We start from the raw sequence: 21798 nt of genomic DNA, 5'->3' as shown, positions 1-21798 counted from the left end.
GCTGGAAGGGAGTGGGTCTTGCTCTCATTTCATATACTAGTGGCTTGCCCTATCAGTGTTGGTGGGAGTGTTATCTGTGGTTTCTTGATTAGGTTATTGTTTACTGCTTATTCGTTGATCTTAATCTTGGTGATAATGTCTGCTTCTATGTCTGTTGATTGCTGGCAAGGTCTTTCAGCCTTTCAATTGTCTCTTTTGAATGATATGTAGAGGTCCTCTGTGTCTATGTGCCTGTTGATGGCTGATTTGTCTGAATGTTGGGCATCGAAGAATTCTCTTCTGTTTGCAGACTAAGATCTCAGTTATGATGACATATGTGTTGTGCAATTCAGGAGTTTTCATCATTTCTGCTGCTAGTTGACAGTAAGAACAATTGATTAGTGGGACAGCTTATCTTTGGAAGTTGTGAATGCTCCATCATTGGAGATTTTCAAGAAGAAAACTGAACAGCCATTTGTCTGGAATGTATAGGGCAGGGATGGCTAACCTTTTTGTTGTGTATTGACAGCGTGTGCTGAAAGCGTGCGCCCCCACATGTGACAGTGCGCGTGCCTGCCTGCACCCATAATGCAATGCATATGCAACCCCTCCCTTTGTGCCCTCTTTTGGGCCTGGAAAGCCTCCTGCACCAACCTGGAAAACAAAATGGGGCATGGGGGCGTTGCGCAAACCCCCAAAATACAATGCATGGCAGAGACCCAAAGACTAGCTGGCCATTGGGAGGCATGTGCAAATGCATGTTGGAGCTGAGTTGGGGTGATGGCTGGTGTGCCCACAGAGGGCTCTGCATGCCACCTGTGGCACATGTGCCATAAATTGGCCATCATGGGTATAGGGCAGGGGTGAAACCCAGCAGGTTCTGACAGGTTCTGGAGAACTGGTAACAGAAATTTTGAGTAATTTGGAGAACCGGTAGTGGAATTTTTGAGTAGTTCAGAGAACCGGTAGTGAAAAGTTTGAGCAGTTCGGAGAACTGGTAGTGGAAATTTTGAATAGTTTGGAGAATCTGCAAATGCCACTTCTGGTTGGCCCCAGAATGGGGAGGGAATGGAGATTTTGCAGTATCCTTCCCCTGTCACATCCACCAAGCCATGCCCACCAAGCCACACCACACGCACCAAGCTACACCCACAGAGCCGGTAGTAAAAAAAGGTGAATTTCACCACTGTTATAGAGTCTCCTGCTCCAGCAGGGGATGGGATTAGAAGACCTCCAAGGTCCTTTCCAATCCTATTATTCTACGTTCTAATATGTGTTTATAGAAGTGCTCTGCTACTCTTCTGCCTGCTTGTCTTTAGCTAGGTCATCTTCTTAGACTTTCTGAATCTTGATTACCTGGTGAGATTTTACTAATTTGTGAATTTGACCATTTCTTTTTCTTTACTTGGTAAAGCGAGGGGAGATGAGCGTCTCTTGGTTTGCAGTGAATGCTCTGATGCCCACAGATACTGCATGGAGAACAGTCTGTCAAGGCTTCTTGCTCTTGAAGAATGTTGGGTTGATTCTTTCCCAATGGAGAATAACATGCGTGACTGGGGAGTTCTGGGAATTGAGGTTTGCCCATCTTAAAGTTGCCGAGATTGCAAAATACTGCTCTTGTTGTTGTTAGTTGCGAAGTTGTGTCCGACCCATCGCGACCCCATGGACAACATTCCTCCAGGCCTTCCTGTCCTCTACCATTCTCTGTAGTCCATTTAAGCTCATGCCTGCTGCTTCGGTGACTCCATCCAGCCACTTCCTTCTCTGTCGTCCCCTTCTTCTTTTGCCCTCCATCTCTTTACAGCATCGGACTTTCCTTTCAGATATGTCCCCAGCTGAGCGTCCTTTCGGCTTTGGCCCAGCCGCTTCACTCTTTCTGGCGCTACTAGTACTAGCCCTCTGCTCTTCCCCAGTAGCTCATCTTCCGGCATCCTATCTTTTGGCCTTTTGGTTCTGTCCATTGGGTTTCAATGGCAAAGATACTGGAGTGGGTTGCCCCTTTCCTTCTCCAGTGGATCACGTTTCGTCAGAGCTCTCCACTATAACCTGTCCATCTTGGGTGGCCCTGCACACACCATAGCTCATTGAGCTATGCGAGCGTCTACAGGTAGTACCTGTTTTTTTTATAATGAGCATTATCTCCCTCAAAGCAAATCTTTCAAAGACACCTTCCTAAACTATCTGTTGTCTTTGGCAAGAAAATGCTTTTTAAAAAAGGAGGAGGAGGAAGAGGAAAAAGAGAAGGCGAAGGAGGAGAAGAAGATGATGATGAAGAAGAAGGAATACTCACCTTGTTTTCCAGCCTTCCGATCAACTCTGCTAACCTGTTGATTTGTGCTTCCAAGCACTCCTCTTTGGTGTCTGAGGATGCTACAGAAAAAGAAACATAATTTAAGAGGGATGAAATTCACCCTGCTTGTGTGGGAGGGCTAAACCAAAAATAAACATGAAATAGAAAAGGTCAAAAGGAGGGGAGGGCACTAAAAGAAGTGTTTGTGATAATTAGAACATAGAGCATAGAAGAGCAAGGTTGGAAGGGACCTTGGTGGTCTTCAAGTCCAACCCACTGCTCAAGCCGAAGACCCTATACCATTTCGGACATGATTAATGAATGCCCCATTTTGGACTTTTCCGGAAACTGAAGACCTAAGTCTTCAACCCATTGGCTTACTGAAATGATTACTCTATCTTCCACCCTCTAGAAATAAAGGGAATTCTGTAATACAACATTCTCCATAAACCATCTTTTGTTTAAGAGCTGTCACAGAGAGCGGTGCAATCTGTTCCCATCAAAAAGCTTCATTGTTGAAAATGCACAGTATTTGAATGATGGACCCATTCACTTGCATGTCCAAATCTTCTCGATTGTCCCCAAGGTGGTCCTTCACTTTACAAGGACAATGTACCATTTGTTTTTGACCCAGAATGCTCCCTGCCACTTGTCATGGGTTATCTTCTCTCTCCAACTAATGTGTTCAGTTTGCAACTCCTCCTTAATGTAAATGGGGAAGGGAAGATCCCATATTGCTGGTCCCTTTGTCCTCATTTCCATATGGTATGACTTCTTCCCTACATCTGAGTAAATGTTCTGCAAAACTCAAAAAATTCTTTTCTCCTACTCCAGGGGATGGCAACCTTAAATGTTCCATGAGCCATTTGGACCCCCTTTCCCACAGGAAAGAAAACACCGGGAGCCACAAAGGTCCTAATCGAAAGCCCCCCCCCCCATTCAATTCTGGTGCCAACCGGAAGTCCGGTTCTCCCACCACAGAGTCTCCTCCTAGCACAGTGTCCTTTTTCCTCTACTGGTTGTAACCAAAAGCCCTAGCAATTGTGGAGCTGAGTGGAAAACCTGCCCCTTGCCATAGAGCAGTGTTTCGCTGGCTGTGGAATTCTGGGAGTTGAAGTCCGAACATCTTCAAGTTGCCAAGGTTGAGAAACACTGCCATAGCGTGACTGGTTTAATCTTGCAGCAGAGGGATGAAAGAGCCACCTGCAGCTCCAGACCCTTGGGTTGCCAACCCCTTGTCCTATCCTTTCAGAAGGCCCAGTTTTATCCGGAAGTAATGAAAATGCTTCCTTGTTTTATTTTGTTTTTACTTCTTCCAGATAATACACAATCATTCCTTAGAGGAGGGTTATCCAACCTTGGCAACTTTAAGACTGGTGGGCTTCAACTCCCAGAATCCCCCAGCCAGCCATAACATCACTCATGCTGGCAGGAGGAATTCTGGGAGTTGAAGTCCACAAGTCTTAATTGAACCATTAAAGTTGCCAAGGTTGGACACCCCAGCTTTAGAAGGTTTGAGGGCACTTCATTATCTTTGTTATCATTTTTGGTCAGGTTTCCATTTGATGGCCCCAGAACTGAACCCAGAACTGGACTCCATAAATTGGCCAGGCAAAACAGAACAGAGGATGATTGAGATATACTCGGTGGATGCAACATGGAACTGTAATAGTCTTCTCAGTATCAGATCAAAATATTTCTAGTTTTACTTGGACTCCAGGTCTAACCGATTCCAGGCAGCATGGGCAATATCAGGATGATGGGAAACTAGGAATCTGACCTCTTTTGGGAAGCCACACATTTCCCACTCCTAAGCAGAGGTGGATTGCTCCTGGTTTTACTACTGGCTCGGTGCGTGCGTATGCGCAGTTCAATGTAAATTGTTCTTCGCGCATGCGCAGAACAATTTACAGTGAACTGTGCCCGTGCACGCACTACTAAACAACATGCCGGCAACAGTGACCAGGGAACTGGTTCAGGGGCGTGGCCAGCCTGGATCGTTTCCGGTTCTGCGACCCAGGCCCAAATATCATTATTGGTTCATCTGAAGCGGGCCGAACTGGACCAAACTGGGAGCAACCCACCTCTGCCCCTAAGCATTCGCTGGCTGGGGAATTCTGGGAGTTGAAGTCCAGACATCTTCAAGTTGCCAAGGTTGAGAAACACTGCACTAGAGTAAGAAAATGCATATTCATACAAACCAGGGGTGGGTTCCGGATTCTTTTACTGCTGGTTCACTCAGGGATGCACTTCACTTCGCGCAGGCACTAGATGCGGACTACGCGTGCATGCACTGATGTAAAAAATTGCTTCTGCACATGTGCAGAAGCAAAAAAAAAAAGATGGCAGCACCTATGGCCCCCACCGATAGAATCAGTTTGGGTGCATGCATGTCCGAGTTATTACCTACTCAGCCGAACCAGGCCGAACCGGGAGGAACCCACCTCTGATACAAACAGAGAAGCAAGCAATTGTCCTACAGCAGTGGTTCCCAAACTTGGCAACTTTAAGACTTGTGGACTTCAACTCCCAGAATTCTCCAGCCAGGGAATGCTGGCTGGGGAATTCTGGGAGTTGAAGTCCGGACATCTTCAAGTTGCCAAGGTTGAGAAACACTGCTCTAGCCAGCTGGCTGGAGAATTCTGGGAGTTGAAGTCCACAAGTCTTAAAGTTGCCAAGTTTGGGAACCACTGTCCTAGAGTGATCATTTTCAGCTTACAAAGGGCTTGTTCTCTTTGTAAAATTCAAATTGGCACGATTGCAAATGGTTTTCGTGACTCCTTTTCCCCTCAACAGAGGCAGTCGTCTTCTCACAGCGTGGTGCCGAGTATATTTCAACAGACAGATTCCTGGTACCGAAGAGACCATCTCCAAACACAAGATCCTTTCGATCCAAGCTTTCTTTGACCACCAATCTAGTCAAATCTGATCAACCCACAAGACTTACCGGTCTGGAAACTTTTCCTGCGTTCCTTAGTCATGATTCTGTTATTGGGAGAATAACCTGACACGGGATTGTCATACCAACTGTCCATGGCATTGTGGCCAGATTTATTGTGGATGTGTCTATATGGGAGAAGGATAGACAGATGACCAGATGGGAAAAAAAGGAAATGAATGTTTTCTGTTTTCTGTTTTCTTTTAGCTACATGGTTTAAATATCCTTCATTAAAACATACCCAACATTCTTTGCTAGCTGAAAAGCTGCTCAGAACTACAACAAAATAGTTTCCCTTTAAAAAGTTTAAAGACATGGGAAAAAAAGAATGAAAGAGCAAAGTAGAAATGAATAAGCCATGGATATAGAAATGTCATGGAGATTATAGCTTTCTAATGTAGCTCAATTGGCTGTAAATAACTGAGTTTATTATAATGCTGTCAGACTAAGAATCTCAGGGAAGCTTTTCGCTAAGACTTGACCCTTCTCCAACTTCATGAGATGGATTCAGACTAAAGCTCTGTTCAACAGACAGGAACAAATTCTTGCATCCCGTAACAAATTGGCTCATCCTTTTCAATTTATTCAACTGATGTTCTTAGAAGCAGAAATTGCAATATAAAAACATTTTCTCCTACTTTCCTCCCACTGCAGTCCTGGGAGCTGAATAGAGCTGGGCGGGAGCATCCAAAGAGATCCTACTGATAACATTTTGAAAAAGTCCACAAGAAACTCAGTGGCAAGCCCCAGTCTGTATGGCTAGGCCCATGATGGTGAACTGTGGCAAAACCGTCTCTTTGGGCATCCCAGCCATCGCCCAGCTCCAGTGCATATGCATGTGCGCTTCCCACCAGACAGTTGGTCTTCAGGTTTGTGCGCTTATGCATGGGGGGAGGGGTTTGCATGCATGGAGGCCCCCACTCACATTGCATTTTGGAGCCTCGTGTGGCCCCCTGTGCCCCATTTTGGGCCTGGAAAGCCTCCTGCACCAACCTGGAAGCCAAATATGGGTGAGGGGAGTGGGGCACATGTGCAGGGCAGAGGGGAGGTGCATGCATTGCGTTAAGGGCGTGGAAGGCACGCACGCTTTCAGCACACAAACAACAAAAAGGTTAGCCATTACTGGGTTAGGCTCTTGCAATTTTATTCAACTGATGAACAAAACTGGATACAGAAACTTGTCAATTGAATGTTATATGCTACTAAAATTCTTCTGTCTGTTTGCAACCTTCAACTGGGTGAATTGGCGTATCGTAGGGGAACAATTATGGAACCAAAGAACCAATTTAAAGAACACGCCCAAAATCCAGGATCCATTATAATTCCTTTAGGATTGAAATTCCAAGTATTGTTAGGCCTGCAAGCCATCTTTTATTTTAGATCTTTGGCCTGCCGCGCTTTCCGTTATTCTGCTATGCATTTTCTATTGTGGGAAAATGGGAGGGGGGATCATAAGGAGTGAGATGCTATGTAGCCATAACAAAATTCTTTCTAGAAAGCCAAGATCATCCTTTGTCTTTGCATCTCTGCACCTGACCGGAAATGGATGGGTGGAACTGCCAGCATGGCAGTGGGAGATTGGACCATGTGATGGATTTGTGGGTGTGGGGAGCAAGATCTTGAACTTTCAACTGGGTGGGAAAAACCTGGAAGCCTTCAGATTCAGGTTTTCCCAGTTGTGCCAACATGGCTCTCTTCAGAACTTTGGAACTTTGAGCAATACTTTGTCTTGGACTCTGATTTAATTTTGGATGCTATTTGGAACCCTGACAAGGATTTTCTTTGACACACCCTAACTGGATTGGTCATAGAAACTGATCAGATATCAGTCCCTTCCAGGGATGGACTTCAAAATTTTTAGCAAGTGGCTTTCTGCCCGGTTACTGGGTAGGCGTGACCACAGTGGGTGTGGCCTAGTCAGCCTCCTGCACCACGGGAGGGCATTTCTGCCCTCCCTGGGCTCTGGAGCTTCCCTCAGGCCTCTGGGAAGGCGAAAACAGCCTCCCCAGGCTCTGGAGGCCTGCTGGAGGCCAGAAACGGCCTTCCTGAACTTCTAGTAGGCCCGTTTTTTGCCCTCTCTGAGCCTCTGTGTGCACCCTGCACTTACCTGCATCCAAAACAGGCTGCGTGGGGACTCCTGGGAGGGCAGGGTGAGGTGGGCAGGGCCAGTCAGGAATGGGATTTGGGGGTTCTCCAAATTGCGCAGAATCTTAGCTAGAGGTTCTCCCAAACCCTGTGAATCCTCCCAGCAGCCCACCCCTTGTCACTTCAGTTAAAAGGTAGAAGAACAACACTCCAGGGAGAAATCCTTTGGAGAGCTCTCCCTATGCACGTGTTCATTTGCCAATATTCCCCAGAAGTCGAAATTTCAAGGATCTTCTGACCAGTTAGTTGTACAAGCGAAGCTGTGGCCACCGCAGACCCGCTGATCTGCTTTGCGGCACTTCTGTGGTATGCCACAATCATGTGACTGTGATTTCCAATACTCTCTGCCAGCTTCTCATAAGCAAGTCAATGGGGAAGACAGCGGGAAATCAGAATTTGCTCCACTGCTTGTCTACCCTGTAGAAAAACAGTGAAAAAGCTATATCCCTCACCCTCCTGGCAACAACTATCAAATCCATAAGTGGTAAGCTTCAGTAATATCCAAGATAATTGCTTCCTTTTTTAAAATAAGAGCTTCAAGAGGAAACACACAGGAAGTGAGCCGTTATTGACTTTCTCATTTGCAGGTTCCTGAGTTGAAATAAATCCTTAATTGTTCCATCTGACAACTAATTGCTTTGGTGACGGTTGCCTCTTTCTTTTAATTGGCACCTGAACGACACACTTACTCAGAGGATTCAATGTGTGTTACACTCCTTCTACAAATGAAAATGCTTGGCATTTAAAGGCAGCATATGCTGTAAGATAAGATAACAGATTAACAGAGTTGGAAGGGACCTTATAGGTCATCTAGTCAAACTTCCCACTCAAGCAGGAGACCCTACACCGTTTCTGACAAATGGCAGCCCAATCTCTTCTTAAAAGCCTCCAGTGATGAAGCTCCCACAACTTCCGAGGGCAACTTCTGTTCCATTGGTTGATTGTTCCCATTGTCAGAAAATTCCTCCTTATTTCCAGGTTGAATGTCTCCTTGATCAGTTTCCATCCATTATTCGTTATCTGGCCTTCGGGTGCTTTGGAAAATAGCTTGACCCCTTCCTCTCTATGACAGCCCCTCAAATATTGGAACACTGCTATCACGTCTCCCCTGGTCCTTCTCTTCAATAGACTAGCCACGCCCAGTTCCTGTAACCGTTCTTCATATGTTTTAGTCTTCAGTCCCCTCGTTACCCTGGTTGCTCTTCTCTGCACTCTTTCTAGAGTCTCAACATCTTTTTATAGTGTGGTGACCAAAACTGGATGCAGTACTCTAGCTTTAGTCTTATTAAGGCTTTATAGAGTGGTATTAGTACCTCCCCTGATTTTGATTGTATCCCTCTGTTAATGCAATTTAGGATTGCTCTGCCTTTTTTGGCTGCCGCTGCACACTGTTGGCTCCTATTTAACTGGTTGTCCACTAAGACTCCAAGATCCCTCTCACAGTCAATGCTATTAAGCCTGGTTTCACCCAGTCTATATGTGTCCTTTTGGTTTTTCTTGCCTAAGTGTAAGACTATACTTTTCTCTATGCTGAATTTCATTTTGTTAGGCAGGGCCCAGTATTCCAGTCTGTCAAGATTCATCTGGGTCTTGAGCCTATCTTCTAGGGTATTAGCTATTCCTGCCTGCGTAGTGTCATCTGCAAATTTGGTAAATTCCCCTTCTATTCCCTCATCTATAGCATTCTTCAACACATATACTGGACCAGATATGTCACAGAGGATTTGCTGGTGTGATTTCCAAACCCTCCTTGGCATATCTGTTTTTTAAAAAAAATCTAGATTAACTGTACGTTAAGAGATTATCTGTAGATCAAGATTGAACTGTGGGGTCCCTGGTGCTCTCTGAGCTGCATTGTTTGCTTGCAGACCAGGGGTGGGTTCCTGCCAGTTCTAACCTCTTCTATAGAAGAGGTTCCACAAATCTACAGTACTGTTTAGAACCGGTTCCAGCTCCCTCCCCCCGCCCGTCCGCACATCATCAAGATGAAGAGTGAGAGGAGGAATTCTGGGAGTCGAAGTCCACAAGTCTTAAAGCTGTCAAGTTTGAACACACCTGGTTTTTTTTTTCTAAAGGGTTAGGGGTGCAAGGGTCTTGTAACTTGACAGCTTTAAGACTTGCATATTTCAATGCCAGAGTTGCTGTGCCAACATAACTGGAGGAGGAATTCCGGGAGTTGAAGTCCACAAGTCTTAAAGCTGTCAAGTTTGAACACACCTGGGTTTTTTTCCCCCTAAAGGGTTAGGGGTGCAAGGGTTTTGTAACTTGACAGCTTTAAGACTTGCGTGCTTCAAATGCTAGAGTTTCTGAGCCAACATTTTGGTTGCTAAGCAAGAGCGTTGTTAAGTGAGTTTCACCACATTTTACAAGTTGGCCACACCCACCCAGTCACATGGCTGGCAAGTCATTCCCACCCGGTCACATGGCTGGAAAGCCACTCCCACAAAGCAGGCCACACCTACAGAAGAGGTTCTAATTTTTTTTGAAACCCACCACTGTTGCAGACGTTTCATTACCTGACCAAGTAACATCATCAGTGTTAGCAAGTTGTAGTTTGCTCTCTGTTCGTAGTCAGGTAGTCCTCGACTTACAACCACAATAGAGCCCCAACATTTCTGTTGCTAAGCGAGACAGTTGTTCGGTAAGTTTTGCCCCATTTTACAACCTTTCTTGCCACAGCTGTTCAGTGAATCATTGCCGTTGTTAAGTGAGTAACACATTAATTGCATCTGGCTTCACCCATTGACTCTGCTTGTCAGAAGGTCACAGAAAGCGATCATGTGACCCTGAGACACTGTAACTGTCATAAATATGAGCCAGTTGACAAGTGTCTGAATTTTGGTCACATGAATATAAGGATGCTGCAACGGTCATAGCTGTGAAAAATAGTCATAAGTCCCTTTTTCAGTGTCATTGCAACTCCAAATGGTTACTAAATGAACGGTTGTAAGTCGAGAACTATGTGTACAGTAGCTTGCCCCACCAGTGTTGATGGAAATCTGGTTTTCTCCTTGATAGTAGTAGATTAGAGTATTGTTTTCTGCTTAATATTTGCCTGGTATTAATCCCTGCTTATCTGCATCTCAGTTGTGCCTACCAGTGTCAGATACAAATCTCCAATAAACCACACACTTACTAGCACTGATGCTGTTACCTAGTTGGGTAATGAAACATCTATAAGCAAACAACTAAGCTCAGAGAGCACCAAGAACTCCACATAAGGACATGTAAAATTGAGATCATATCTATGAGTAGGGCCACTGAAGGGAAGCCCAATATCAACTCATAAAGTTGCCATGGTGAGGAAAGGAGGGGTGAGCACATTCCACGCATACCTTTGGCTAGAGTAGGATCTCAGATTACTTCAGCAGGCTTGTGAGGCGTGCACCTCATTGGTGAATGTGATTTATGACACAGACTGAGGGGAGGAAAGAGGAGCAAAGTTCAGCTATAATTAAAATGAAGTCAGATCTGACTGCAATGGGGTATTGCCGAAATGGTGTTCCTAATAAAGGACTGGATTTCTTTTGAAACTTGGCTCAAGGCTCATGAATGAATTAATTAGGGCATCTTTAGGATTAGGGTTAGGGTTAGGGTTAACCCTAATCCTAACCCTAACCTGATAGACATTCAGATCTGACCTGACTGACACCCAGATCAATTTCACAAAGCTGTCTGCTTAACATTTGCATCTAATTAAAAGGAAGTCTATCCTTTAAGACGTCTACAAATACAGTCTTTTCACATTGCAAAGTTTTAAGTTTTTCCTTTTCGAACTATCAAGGAAAATTGAACGTGGAAACTCCAAACGGAAAACCTACTTTCTAAAGCAAAATCAATATTCTAGCATGAAAAAAAGGATGATGAAATAATTTATCTTCTCATTTTTACCTGCACATTTTCTAACTCGGGGGCTGAAAGGGAGGGGTTTTGTTAACCCATGCTGGCTGGGGAAATCTGGGAGTTGAAGTCCACAAATCCTAACATCGCCAAAGTTGGAACGCTCCTGATCGAATGGAAGCAGCCTGACCATTATATGATCTACTCACTGTGGGGACCCTCTGCACTAATAGCAAAGGAAACATGTTCCAGAAAGAGTGCAGAGAAGAACAACAAAAATGATTAGGAGACTGGAGGCTAAAACATATGAAGAATGATAGCAGGAACTGGGTATGTCCAGTTTAATGAAAAGAAGGACTAGGGGAGACATGATAGCAGTGTTTTGATACCTCAAGGGCTGCCACAAAGAAGAGGGAATCAAGCTATTCTCCAAATCCCCTGAGGGCAGGACAAGAAGCAATGGGTGGGAACTAATCAGGGAGAGAAGCACCCTAGAATTGAGGAGAAATTTCCTGACAGTTAGAACCATTAATCAGTGGAACAACTTGCCCCCAGAAGTTGTGAATGCTCCAACACTGGAAGTTTTTAAGAAGAAATTGGGCCAGTGGTGAAATTCAATTTTTTTAACTACTGGTTCTGTTGGCGTGGCTTGGTGGGCGTGGCAAGGGAAGGATACTGCAAAATCTCCATTCCCACCCCATTCTGGCGCCAGCCAGCAGTGACATTTGCCGGTTCTCTGAACTATTCAAAATTTCGACTACCGTTTCTCCAAACTACTCAAAATTTCCACTATCGGTTCTCCAGAACCTGTCGGAACCTGATGGATTTCATCCCTGGATTGGACAACCATTTGTCTGAACTAGTGTACGGTTTCCTGCCTATGCAGGGAGTTGGAGTAGAAGACCTCCAAGGTTCTTTCCAACTCTGTTATTCTCTTCTCTTCTCTTCTACTGTACTTCTACTGTACTCTCTTCTCTTCTTTCTCTACTTTGTTCTATTCTATTGCATTTTATTATATTATACTGTACTCTATTCTATTCTATTCTATTCTATTCACACAGTGTCCCCTCTCCCCAGTGGGAAGGCGAGATGCAACATGCAAATGCTTCCCTCCATGCTGTGTTAGCATCTCTCTTATTTGAAAACCAAAGCCGCAGCCTGATGCGCCTGGCTTTCATTATCCAGACTTTGTAAAGGATGCTATCCTGCCCCGAAGCCTGAATAGATGCTTTAGCTAACTGTGATTTGCTCAATGTGAAACTGCTGCACAGAACTAATAGCCTCCCTCCAAGGCACGGAAGATTTGAAGCAGCTTATCTTCCCGCGATGCGCCTTTTAAGTCGAGTCTCATGAATATAGATTGGCTGGAGGCCGACGCCAGCATCAAAAGCGGCAGCGCAGCTCAAAATAGGAAGGCAGGAACGAGTGGCCTTAGAAATTTCAATTTTCTTACTGGCGAGCTTCTCTTGATGGAGGGAAAGAGAAGGTCAAGCCGGAAAGGGGAATAATTGAACATGAGTGGGGGCAGAGAATCTCCCCGCAACCATCTCCTTGTGCTTTTTAACGATAATATTTGGCGTTTAGTAACCATCGGACACCTCAAAGATCATAAACTTTAAAACAGCCGTAGAAAAACCTACACCAATGATTTTGATAAAATGTGCTTCAGAGATGCTTTTCTTACATCAAAGCCAACAAGAGAACTGCAATTCACTTTGGAATCGTCTCAGCAGAATCTAAGGACAGCTTTATAGCTTGGTCAGGCCAGCAGTTGGTCTATGGAACAGAAAAACAGTCGGAAGGGACCTTGTAGGTCATCTAGTCCAACCCTGGGGAGCGGGGGGGGGGGGTAGGCCTTTGGGATGGGGAAGCCAGAGGGTGTGCAGCCCGCAAGAAATGGAGGAAGGGAGGTTTGCACTCATGAACTCTGGCGCTGCTGAGTGGAGTTGTTTATACTTCTTCAAGGCCAACTGTCCTGAGGCACACAAAACCTGCAGAGGAGATTTTCCCAAAACATCTTACTGGACGCTGATTGGACTCTCTGTGCTGGACCATAGGGGTGATTTTCAATGTGTAACTTTTGAATGGTTTATTCCAGATCTTGCCTTGCTTTCCCTGCTGTCAGTTCATTCTTAGTAGCAGAATAACAGCATCGGAAGGGACCTTGTAGGTCATCTAATCGAACTCCCTGCTCAAGCACCATTTCTGACAGATGGCAGTCCAGTCTCTTCTTGAATGCTTCCAATGTTGAAGCTCCATCCATGCCCCCAAAGAGACTCGAGACTGGTTTAATCCAGCATTTCCTCTCACCTTTTAAAGAGAAAACTCACAGGCATGAAAAGGAGGGCCAGGGACCCCAGGCATGTGGGGAGGAAACAGAGGCGGAAGCCCAGAGTTTGGGGAGTATAGGTCACTGAGCCCAGATGTGTCTTTGATGGGAAAGAAACATTCAAAGGGACCCTTTAATTAACTCACAATAACTCTGGCTGGGAATTTACTCAGTTTCCAAGATCCGATGAGCACTGAAAGTTTTTAAGAAGAGATTGGATAACTATTTGTCTGAAAGGGTATAAGGCAGTGATGGCTAACCGCATCGAAAACCCAAAGACCAGCTGGCCGGTGCACGCATGCCAAGTTTTTTGGCCATCTTGGGGGTAACAAATGAAAAGTGGCCCCAAAAATGGACTGAAAATGGCCCCGAAAAATGGCCTGAAAACGCCCTTTTTTTTGGCCATTTTTCGGGTTGTTTTCCGGCGCTCCGGCGCCTGCAACGAGCAACTGACAATGGTGTGTGTGCCCACAGAGAAGGCTCTGCATGCCACCTCTGGCAAGCATATCATAGGTTCACCATTGTGGGTATAGGGTTTCCTGCCTGAGCAGACGGTTGGATTAGAAGACCTCCAAGCTCCCTTCCAACTCTGTTATTCTAATTCTAGTGTTAAGCAATAAATATGCTTTTCTCAAATCTGCGTCATTCTAGCTCTTGGCTTGTACATACTGTTTGCTTGCTTGCTTGTTTATTAAATTTATTGATGCCCATCTTACTGCAAGATAACTCTGGATGATTTACAATATTAAAAAGATATTAACATTTTGAAAAGCCCGTAAACCACAGGAGCTAAACAATACGAAAGTTAAACACATAAACTAACTAAAAGATGGGGAGGGAGGTGGGCTGTGTTATTAATCTGTCACCCCCACACCAATGTGAAAATCTCCCCATTGGAACCGCAGGCCAGATGTCATACTCAATTTCAATGAGGGCCGCATCAGGGATGTGTTTGACCTTGGGGGAGGGGGAATGGGCGTGGCCCAATGGTGGGTTGCTGCCAGTTCAGTGTCTCAAAAATTTTTTGCGTGCCTGCTCACTTCGCTCGCACGCACACCATATGTGCTCCCTGCGCATGTGCACATTTGCAAATAAAAAAAGTCTGTCCATGCGCAAAACCTTAAAAAATAATAAAAAAAGAAAATTTCCAATGAAAATTGTTCTGCGTATGCACAGAACCGAAAAGCAAGATGGTGGCCACATATGAGAACCGGTTCGGGGGTGTAGCAGGCATGGGTCATTGGCGGTTCCAGCAACCCAGGCCGCCAAGTTACTACCAGTTCAGCTGAACTGGTCCAAACCGGTAGAAACCCACCTCGGGCTGTGGCTAGGGGGTGTGGCCAGCTCGATGTCACTTGTGTCAGGGGCGCCTATGGTGGCCCGAGCATTCTGCCAGTGAAATCGGGCTTCTGAGCTCCATTTTGCTTATTACGGCCTCCTGCAACCCTCAGCCAGTGAAAACAGAGCTTGGGAGGGTCATCCTCCCGAGCTCCATTTTTGCTGGCAGAGGCACTGTGGGCCAGTCCTTTACTGTTTCAAGGGCGGTCCTGCATGCCAGATCTAATCGCCCCATGGGCTGTATCCAGCCACCGGGCCTTTGACACCCCTGTTGTAGAAAGTCAGGAAGGTTGGAGACGACCACACTGTGGGCCCCAATATGTCCCAAAGGGCAAGTTCAACGGCCGAGAAGAAGCATGTCCGGAATCCTAATGGCTGGAATAGCCTGGCCATTGGGGCCTGCAGGATGCCTCTAATCCTGGCACCAGTGGGATGGGATGGGCCAATCCCAGTGGGGTGAGATTCAAATTTTTTTTACTACTGGTTCTGTGGGCATGACTTTGTCGGTGTGGCTTGCCTTGGCAGGCATGGCTTGGCTTGGTGGGCATGACTTAGTGGGCATGGCAGGTGAAGGATACTGCAAAATCCCCATTCCCTCCTGATCAGCTGGGACTCGGGAGGCAGAGAATAGATGGGGTGGGGCCAGTCAGAGATGGTATTTACCAGTTCTCCAAACTTCTCAAAATTTCCGCTACTGGTTCTCCAGAACTGGTTAGAACCTGCTGAATCCCACCTCTGGGTGAAATGATCTTTCAAGTAGCCATGCTATCATGGGTTTGGTGCATGAAGTAATCAGCCTATCAAGATTAGTAACTATATACGGTCCTCAGTTTACAACTATGCATTTAGCGACCAAAGTTACATGGACACTGAAAAAAGTGACTTACGACAGGTCCTCACATTTATGACTCTGGTAGGAACTCCATGGTCGAGGGATCAAAATTACTTGGCAACCAGCATGTATTCATGATAGTTGCAACATCTCGAAGTCACGTGATCCGCATTTGCGACCTTCCTGGCTAGCTTCCAACAAGCAAAGTCATCGGGGGAAGCCGCTTATGCTTAATGACCACACGATTCACTTAACAACTGCAGCAATTCATTTAACAACCATGGCAAAAAAAGGTAGTGGGGTTATTGTTTTGTATTCTTGTACATTGGGTTTTTGTTCTTTGGAAGCCGCCCAGAGTTACAGTAGTAAGAGTGAGTGGGCAGCCATATAAATCTTCTAATTGAAAATAAATAATAAAGTAATATAAAATATAAAATAATAATATAAAATATAAAATAATAATATAAAATAATATAAAACAATATAAAATAATATACAATAAAATAATAATATAAAATAATATAAAACAATATAAAATAATATAAAATATAAAATAATAATATAAAATAATATAAAATATAAAACAATATAAAATAATATAAAATATAAAATATAAAATATAAAATATAAAATATAAAATATAAAATAATATAAAATATAAAATATAAAATATAAAATAATATAAAATATAAAATATAAAATATAAAATATAAAATATAAAATATAAAATATAAAATAATAATATAAAATATAAAATATAAAATAATATAAAATATAAAATATAAAATATAAAATATAAAATATAAAATATAAAATATAAAATAAATATAAAATATATAATATATAATATAAAATATAAAATATAAAATATAAAATATAAAATATAAAATATAATATAATATAATATAATATAATATAATATAATATAATATAATATAATATAATATAATATAATATAATATAATATAATATAATATAATATAATATAATATAATATAATATAATAATATAAAATAATATAAAATAAAACACATAAAAATAAAATAATAAAATAAAATAAAATCAATGAAATAAAATAAATAATAAAATAAAATAAAATCAGTGAAGTAAAATAAAAATATAAACTGGGCTGGTTCACTTAAAAGCTGCCTTGGTTACTAATGGACATTTTGGCCCCAATTGTGTTGGGAAGTGAAGGACTCCCTCCCTTAAGAACTTGTCCACTTCTACTTTCACAACTTTCTGGCCAACATCCCACTAGAGGGCAGTGAATCCTCCTTCACCGTTTCCCTTTCTAGTGGAAAAGAACAATTGTGGGAGGAGGCACATTTCATCCTAGATGCACCAGTTCACTATGCAAAACCCTAGATAGATAGATAGATGATAGATAGATGATAGATGATAGATAGATGATAGATAGATGATAGATAGATAGATAGATAGATGATAGATAGATAGATAGATAGATAGATAGATAGATAGATAGATAGATGATAGACAGACAGACAGACAGACAGACAGACAGATAGATAGATATGGAAAATGCTAACATGTCGCTGCCCTCTAGTGACTGTTGGTAGTCGAGGCCCAGATCCGGCAACTCCAAGCGGGGGGAAAGTAGCGCTTAACTCTTTCCTTGCACGCTTAATTTTCCTCTTCTGAATATTTCAGTGGCAAACAGGAGGTGACCCACCAAGCTATCCAGATGGAAAAGAAAGATGTTTGATGTGTATATCAAAGAAATCCCAGAGCACTTCAAGGGGGAAAAAAACCCTGTTCTCCAGGGAAGTAAAATGCTGTAAAATCCTCATTCAAAATGATTTTACATTCAGGACTGATAATTTTGGCAAAAAAAAACAAAACCCAATCCATTAAAAATACAGACAGGAAAGAGAGCCCAATGGGGGGACCACGATCAAAGATATTTCCCCTTGAAAAACATGGGGAACCTCATACTCCCACAGCTGTTCTAAGGGCAGTTTGGGGGTTAAGAAAAAAAGGGGATTGTTACTTCATGGCAGATGAGGCTCCATAGATATTTCATGTCTCATAAAGGGGGTCTCATTCCATCTATGAGCCAGACCATAATATTTTTACACATGAACAGAGTTGGAAGGCACCTTGTAGGTCATCTAGTTCCACCCCTCCCCTCCCTGCCCAAGCAGGAGACCCTATACCAGGGGTGAAATTCAGCAGGTTCGGACAGGTTCTGGAGAACCGGTGGTGGAAATATTGAGTAGTTCTGAGAACGGGCAAATACCACCTCTGTCTGGCCCCAGAGTGGGGAGGGAATGGGGATTTTGCAGTATCCTTCCCCTGCCACGCCCACCAAGCCATGCCCACAGAACCGGTAGCAAAAAAAATTGAATGTCACCACTGCCCTATACCATTTCTGACAGATGGCAGTCTAGTCTCTTCTTGAAAGCTTCCAGTGATGATGTTCCCACAACTTCTGAAGGCAACTTTGGTTCCATCGGTTGATTGTTCTCCCTGTCAGAAAATTCCTCCTTATTTCCAGGTTGAATCTCTCCTTGATCAGTTTCCATCCATTATTCCTTGTCTGGCCTTGGGGTGCTTTGGAAAACAGGTTGACTCCCCCTCCTCTCTGTCGCAACCCCTCAAATATTGGAAGACTGCTCTCCTGTCTCCCCTGGTCCTTCTCTTCACTAGACTAGCAAGGCCCAGTTCCAACAATCGTTCATCGTGTGTTTTAGTCTCCCATCCCCTCATCATCCTGGTTGCTCTTCTCTGCACTCTTTCTAGAGTCTCAACATCTTTTTTTTATAGTGTGGTGACCAAAACTGGATTCAGTACTCTAGGTGTGGCCTTACTAAGGCTTTATAGAGTGGTATTAGGACCTCCCTTGTTCTTGATTGTGTCCTCTGTTAAAGCAGTTTAGGATTCCATGGGCTTTTTTAGAGCACTTCTGCCATGTCTCCCCTGGTCTTTCTCTTCACTAGACTAGTCATGCTATGTTAAGCCATTTGGGATTAACGGGGTAGGGATATACAGGTAGTCCCAGACCTACGACCACAATTGAGCCCAAAATTTCTATTGCTAAGTGAGACAGTTGTTAAGTGAGTTTTGTCCCATTTTATGACCTTTCTTGCCACAGTTGTTAAGTGAGTCACTGCAGTTGTTAAGTTAGTAACTCGGTTGTTGAATGAGTCTATCTTCCTCATTGACGTTGCTTCTCACAAGGTGGTGGGACACTTCAACTGTCATAAATATGAATCAGTTGCCAAGCGTCTGAATTTTGATCAACGACCCTGGAGATTTTGCAACGGTCGTAAGTATGAAAAGGGCCCTAAGTCCCTTTTTTCAGTGTCCCTGTAACTTCAAATGGTCACTAAATGAACTGTTGTAAGTCGAGGACTAATAAGAAATCCCAGGACATGTCTTCTGTTCACCAGTCATCCAGGATTTAGCATGTTATAGGGACCCAGCTCAGGCTGTGGAATTATGGGACACTAAATCATCAGCAATTAAATGGGGTTGCTGAGATATATTTTCCCTAATTAGGCTCTATTTTGTTTAATTAGTTTATGATGTAGCATACAAAGAAAATACAAAAGCAAATACTGGAAAAAATCGGGCAGGGAAAAGGGAGGAGTGAGCAGAAGAAGGGGAAAAAGACAAAAAAGGCATTGACTTTTGATTCTCTTTGGTGTAGAAAAACCAGGCAATTATTAGATTCTTATTTTTAAAAGTACTTAAGAATAGGACCCAGCTGGATGGGGGTTGAAGATTTACAAAAATGGATTTTATAACTAAAAATTAGATTTAAAAATTGCCAAATGTAAAGAAAAAGAGAGAGAAACATGCTTTTATTATCCTACCACACTATAAAAAAGATGTTTAGACTAGAAAAAATGCAGAGGAGAGCAATCAAGGATGATTGGGGGTCTGGAGGCTAAAACCTACAATGAATGGTTGCAGGAACTGGGCATGGCTAGTCTAGTAAAGGACCAGGGGATACATGATAGCAGTTTTCCAATATTTGAGGGGCTGCCACAAAGAGGAATGGGTCAAGCTACTTTCCAAAGCACCTGAAGGCCACCTGAAGGAATAATGGATGGAAACTGAACAAGGAGAGATTCAACCTGGAAATAAGGAGGCATTTTCTGACAGTGAGAACAATCAACCAATGGAACAGAAGTTGCCTTCGGAAGTTGTGGGAGCTTCATCACTGGAAGCTTTCAAGAAGAGACTGGGCTGCCATCTGTCAGAAATGGTGTAGGGTCTCCTGCTTGATAAGAGGGTTGGACTAGATGACCTATAAGGTCCGTTCTATTAATCTGTAAATCTGTAAGCTCTCTAGCTCAGGGGTCTCCAACCTTCTGGGGAATTCTGGGAGTTGAAGTCCACCAGGTTTAAAGTAGCCAAAGTTGGAGACCCCTGACCTAGGTAATCCAGAATAGCTGGTTTTCTTTGATTTAAACTTCTGAGTAACCATGTACATTAAAAGCGTGACCCGTCAAAACCGCGTTCCACAAAAGCGCGGTCGACAAAAGCGCGTATGTGACGTCATCACAGCGCGACGAAAAAGATCAAAAAATTGAAATAAAAATTAAATTACAGCAAGCCGATTCACATAAAGGTAAGGGTTAGATTTAGGGTTAGGGTTAGGGTTAGGTTAAGGGTTAGGGTTAGGTTTAGAGCGTTAGCGTTACGTTTAGCGTTAGGTTAAGGTTTAGCGTTAGGTTTTTCGTTAGGTTAAGGGTTAGGTTTAGGGTTAGGTTAAGGGTTAGGTTTAGGGTTAGGTTTAGGGTTAGGTTAAGGGTTAGGTTTAGGGTTTGGTTTAGGGTTAGGTTTGGGGGGGTTAAGGTAAGGTTTTCGCTTTATTTTTACATTTTTCGATCTTTTTCGTCGCGCTGTGATGACATCACATACGCGCTTTCGTCGACCGCGCTTTTGTCTACCGCAGTTTTGTGGTGGAACCCATTAAAAGATAGAGAGAGGAATAATTCATCTGCTTTTCAGCCTCTTGAATAACTCTCGCCTTACCTTACCAGATCTGAGGGAGCAGAAAGATTCCTACGTAAGCAGCTATTTATGATCTTTATTTTGTTCGATTTAAATGAGGTGACCAGGAGGAGGATTTGAACGAGAAAAATCTCTTGATACCAGCTTTTGATCTCGTCCCCATTTCCATAGCAACTGGTTTTTTTGGGGTTATGGTCAAGACAGCATCTGCTTTGCGTGTAGCTGTGAGGTGTATGATTTTCATTTCCTTTTTAGTGCTCAAACCAAGCCTGTAAGGGCTCCTCTCCTAACTTAAGAAAGTGAAGACTCTTGAAATGGATTATTTCAAAAGGAACCTTTAATGAAGAAGAAGGGAAGCCATTAGAGGCAAAGCAACATCTGAATCCCTTTAGGCAATGCAAGTAGAATTAAAGTGATAGTGACTCCTCCTCTTTGTCAGAATACAGATTCTAGCCCAGTGTTTCTCAACCTTGGCCACTTGAAGATGTCTGGACTTCAATTCCCAGAATTCCCCAGCCAGCGAATGCTGGCTGGGGAATTCTGGGAGTTGAAGTCCAGACATCTTCAAGTGACCAAGGTTGAGAAACACTGTTCTAGCCAATACACAAGTGTGAAAATGTTTCCTTCATCAACTGGCCTGATAGCCGAATAAACATACATTCCCATGGCTATCTTACGTTGGACATTAAAGTAAAACATCCCACACGGCCATCATAAACATTCCCCAAAAGGTGGTGGGATCTCCGGCCTTTCAGGTGCCAGGAGACCAGTTGTGAAATATCAGTTGTCACAGGCGTTGCCAATAAATTGACTCCAAGGTCCCCCTCCTCCCAATTGAATGGCAGGATCACTTTTAGGGATCTGACAGCCCGTGCTTCCTAAAATCCCTTTTGGTTTCCTTGCCCTCCCTCCCTTCAACTTCTAGGAGGTGCAATTTCCAAAGTTTCAAGGGAGGAAACCTGAGTCTTGAAGTTAGTCCTCATCACGTTGTGTGAATTTGCATCTTCACAGAGTTTGTTAAAAAAAAAAAAACCTCCAATACTGTGAAGACAAAATAAAAAGGGAAACTCCTAAACTCCTTGGTCTTGGGACATCTCCCATCTTATGACTCTTTTTCGTAG

At 43.4% G+C, this 21798-nt stretch overlaps 1 protein-coding gene across 1 annotated transcript in view; it reads right to left on the bottom strand.

Moving 5' to 3' along the window:
- NECAB2 (N-terminal EF-hand calcium binding protein 2) overlaps positions 1-21798 on the bottom strand; it is a 185038-nt gene that overhangs the window by 33803 nt on the left and 129437 nt on the right. The window contains exons 7-8 of the mRNA XM_087728870.1: positions 5217-5335; positions 2270-2349 (exon numbers count right to left, since the gene is read on the bottom strand). Of these exons, the coding sequence (XP_087584996.1) occupies positions 2270-2349; positions 5217-5335 (199 nt within the window). The remainder of the gene's footprint in view (positions 1-2269; positions 2350-5216; positions 5336-21798) is intronic.

Source organism: Thamnophis sirtalis, unplaced genomic scaffold, assembly GCF_051295495.1.
Source record: "Thamnophis sirtalis isolate CommonGarterSnake01/CBP01778 unplaced genomic scaffold, rThaSir2_p1.2 scaffold_14, whole genome shotgun sequence".
Lineage (NCBI taxonomy): Eukaryota > Metazoa > Chordata > Lepidosauria > Squamata > Natricidae > Thamnophis > Thamnophis sirtalis.
This window is presented reverse-complemented; position numbering and strand designations above follow the sequence as displayed.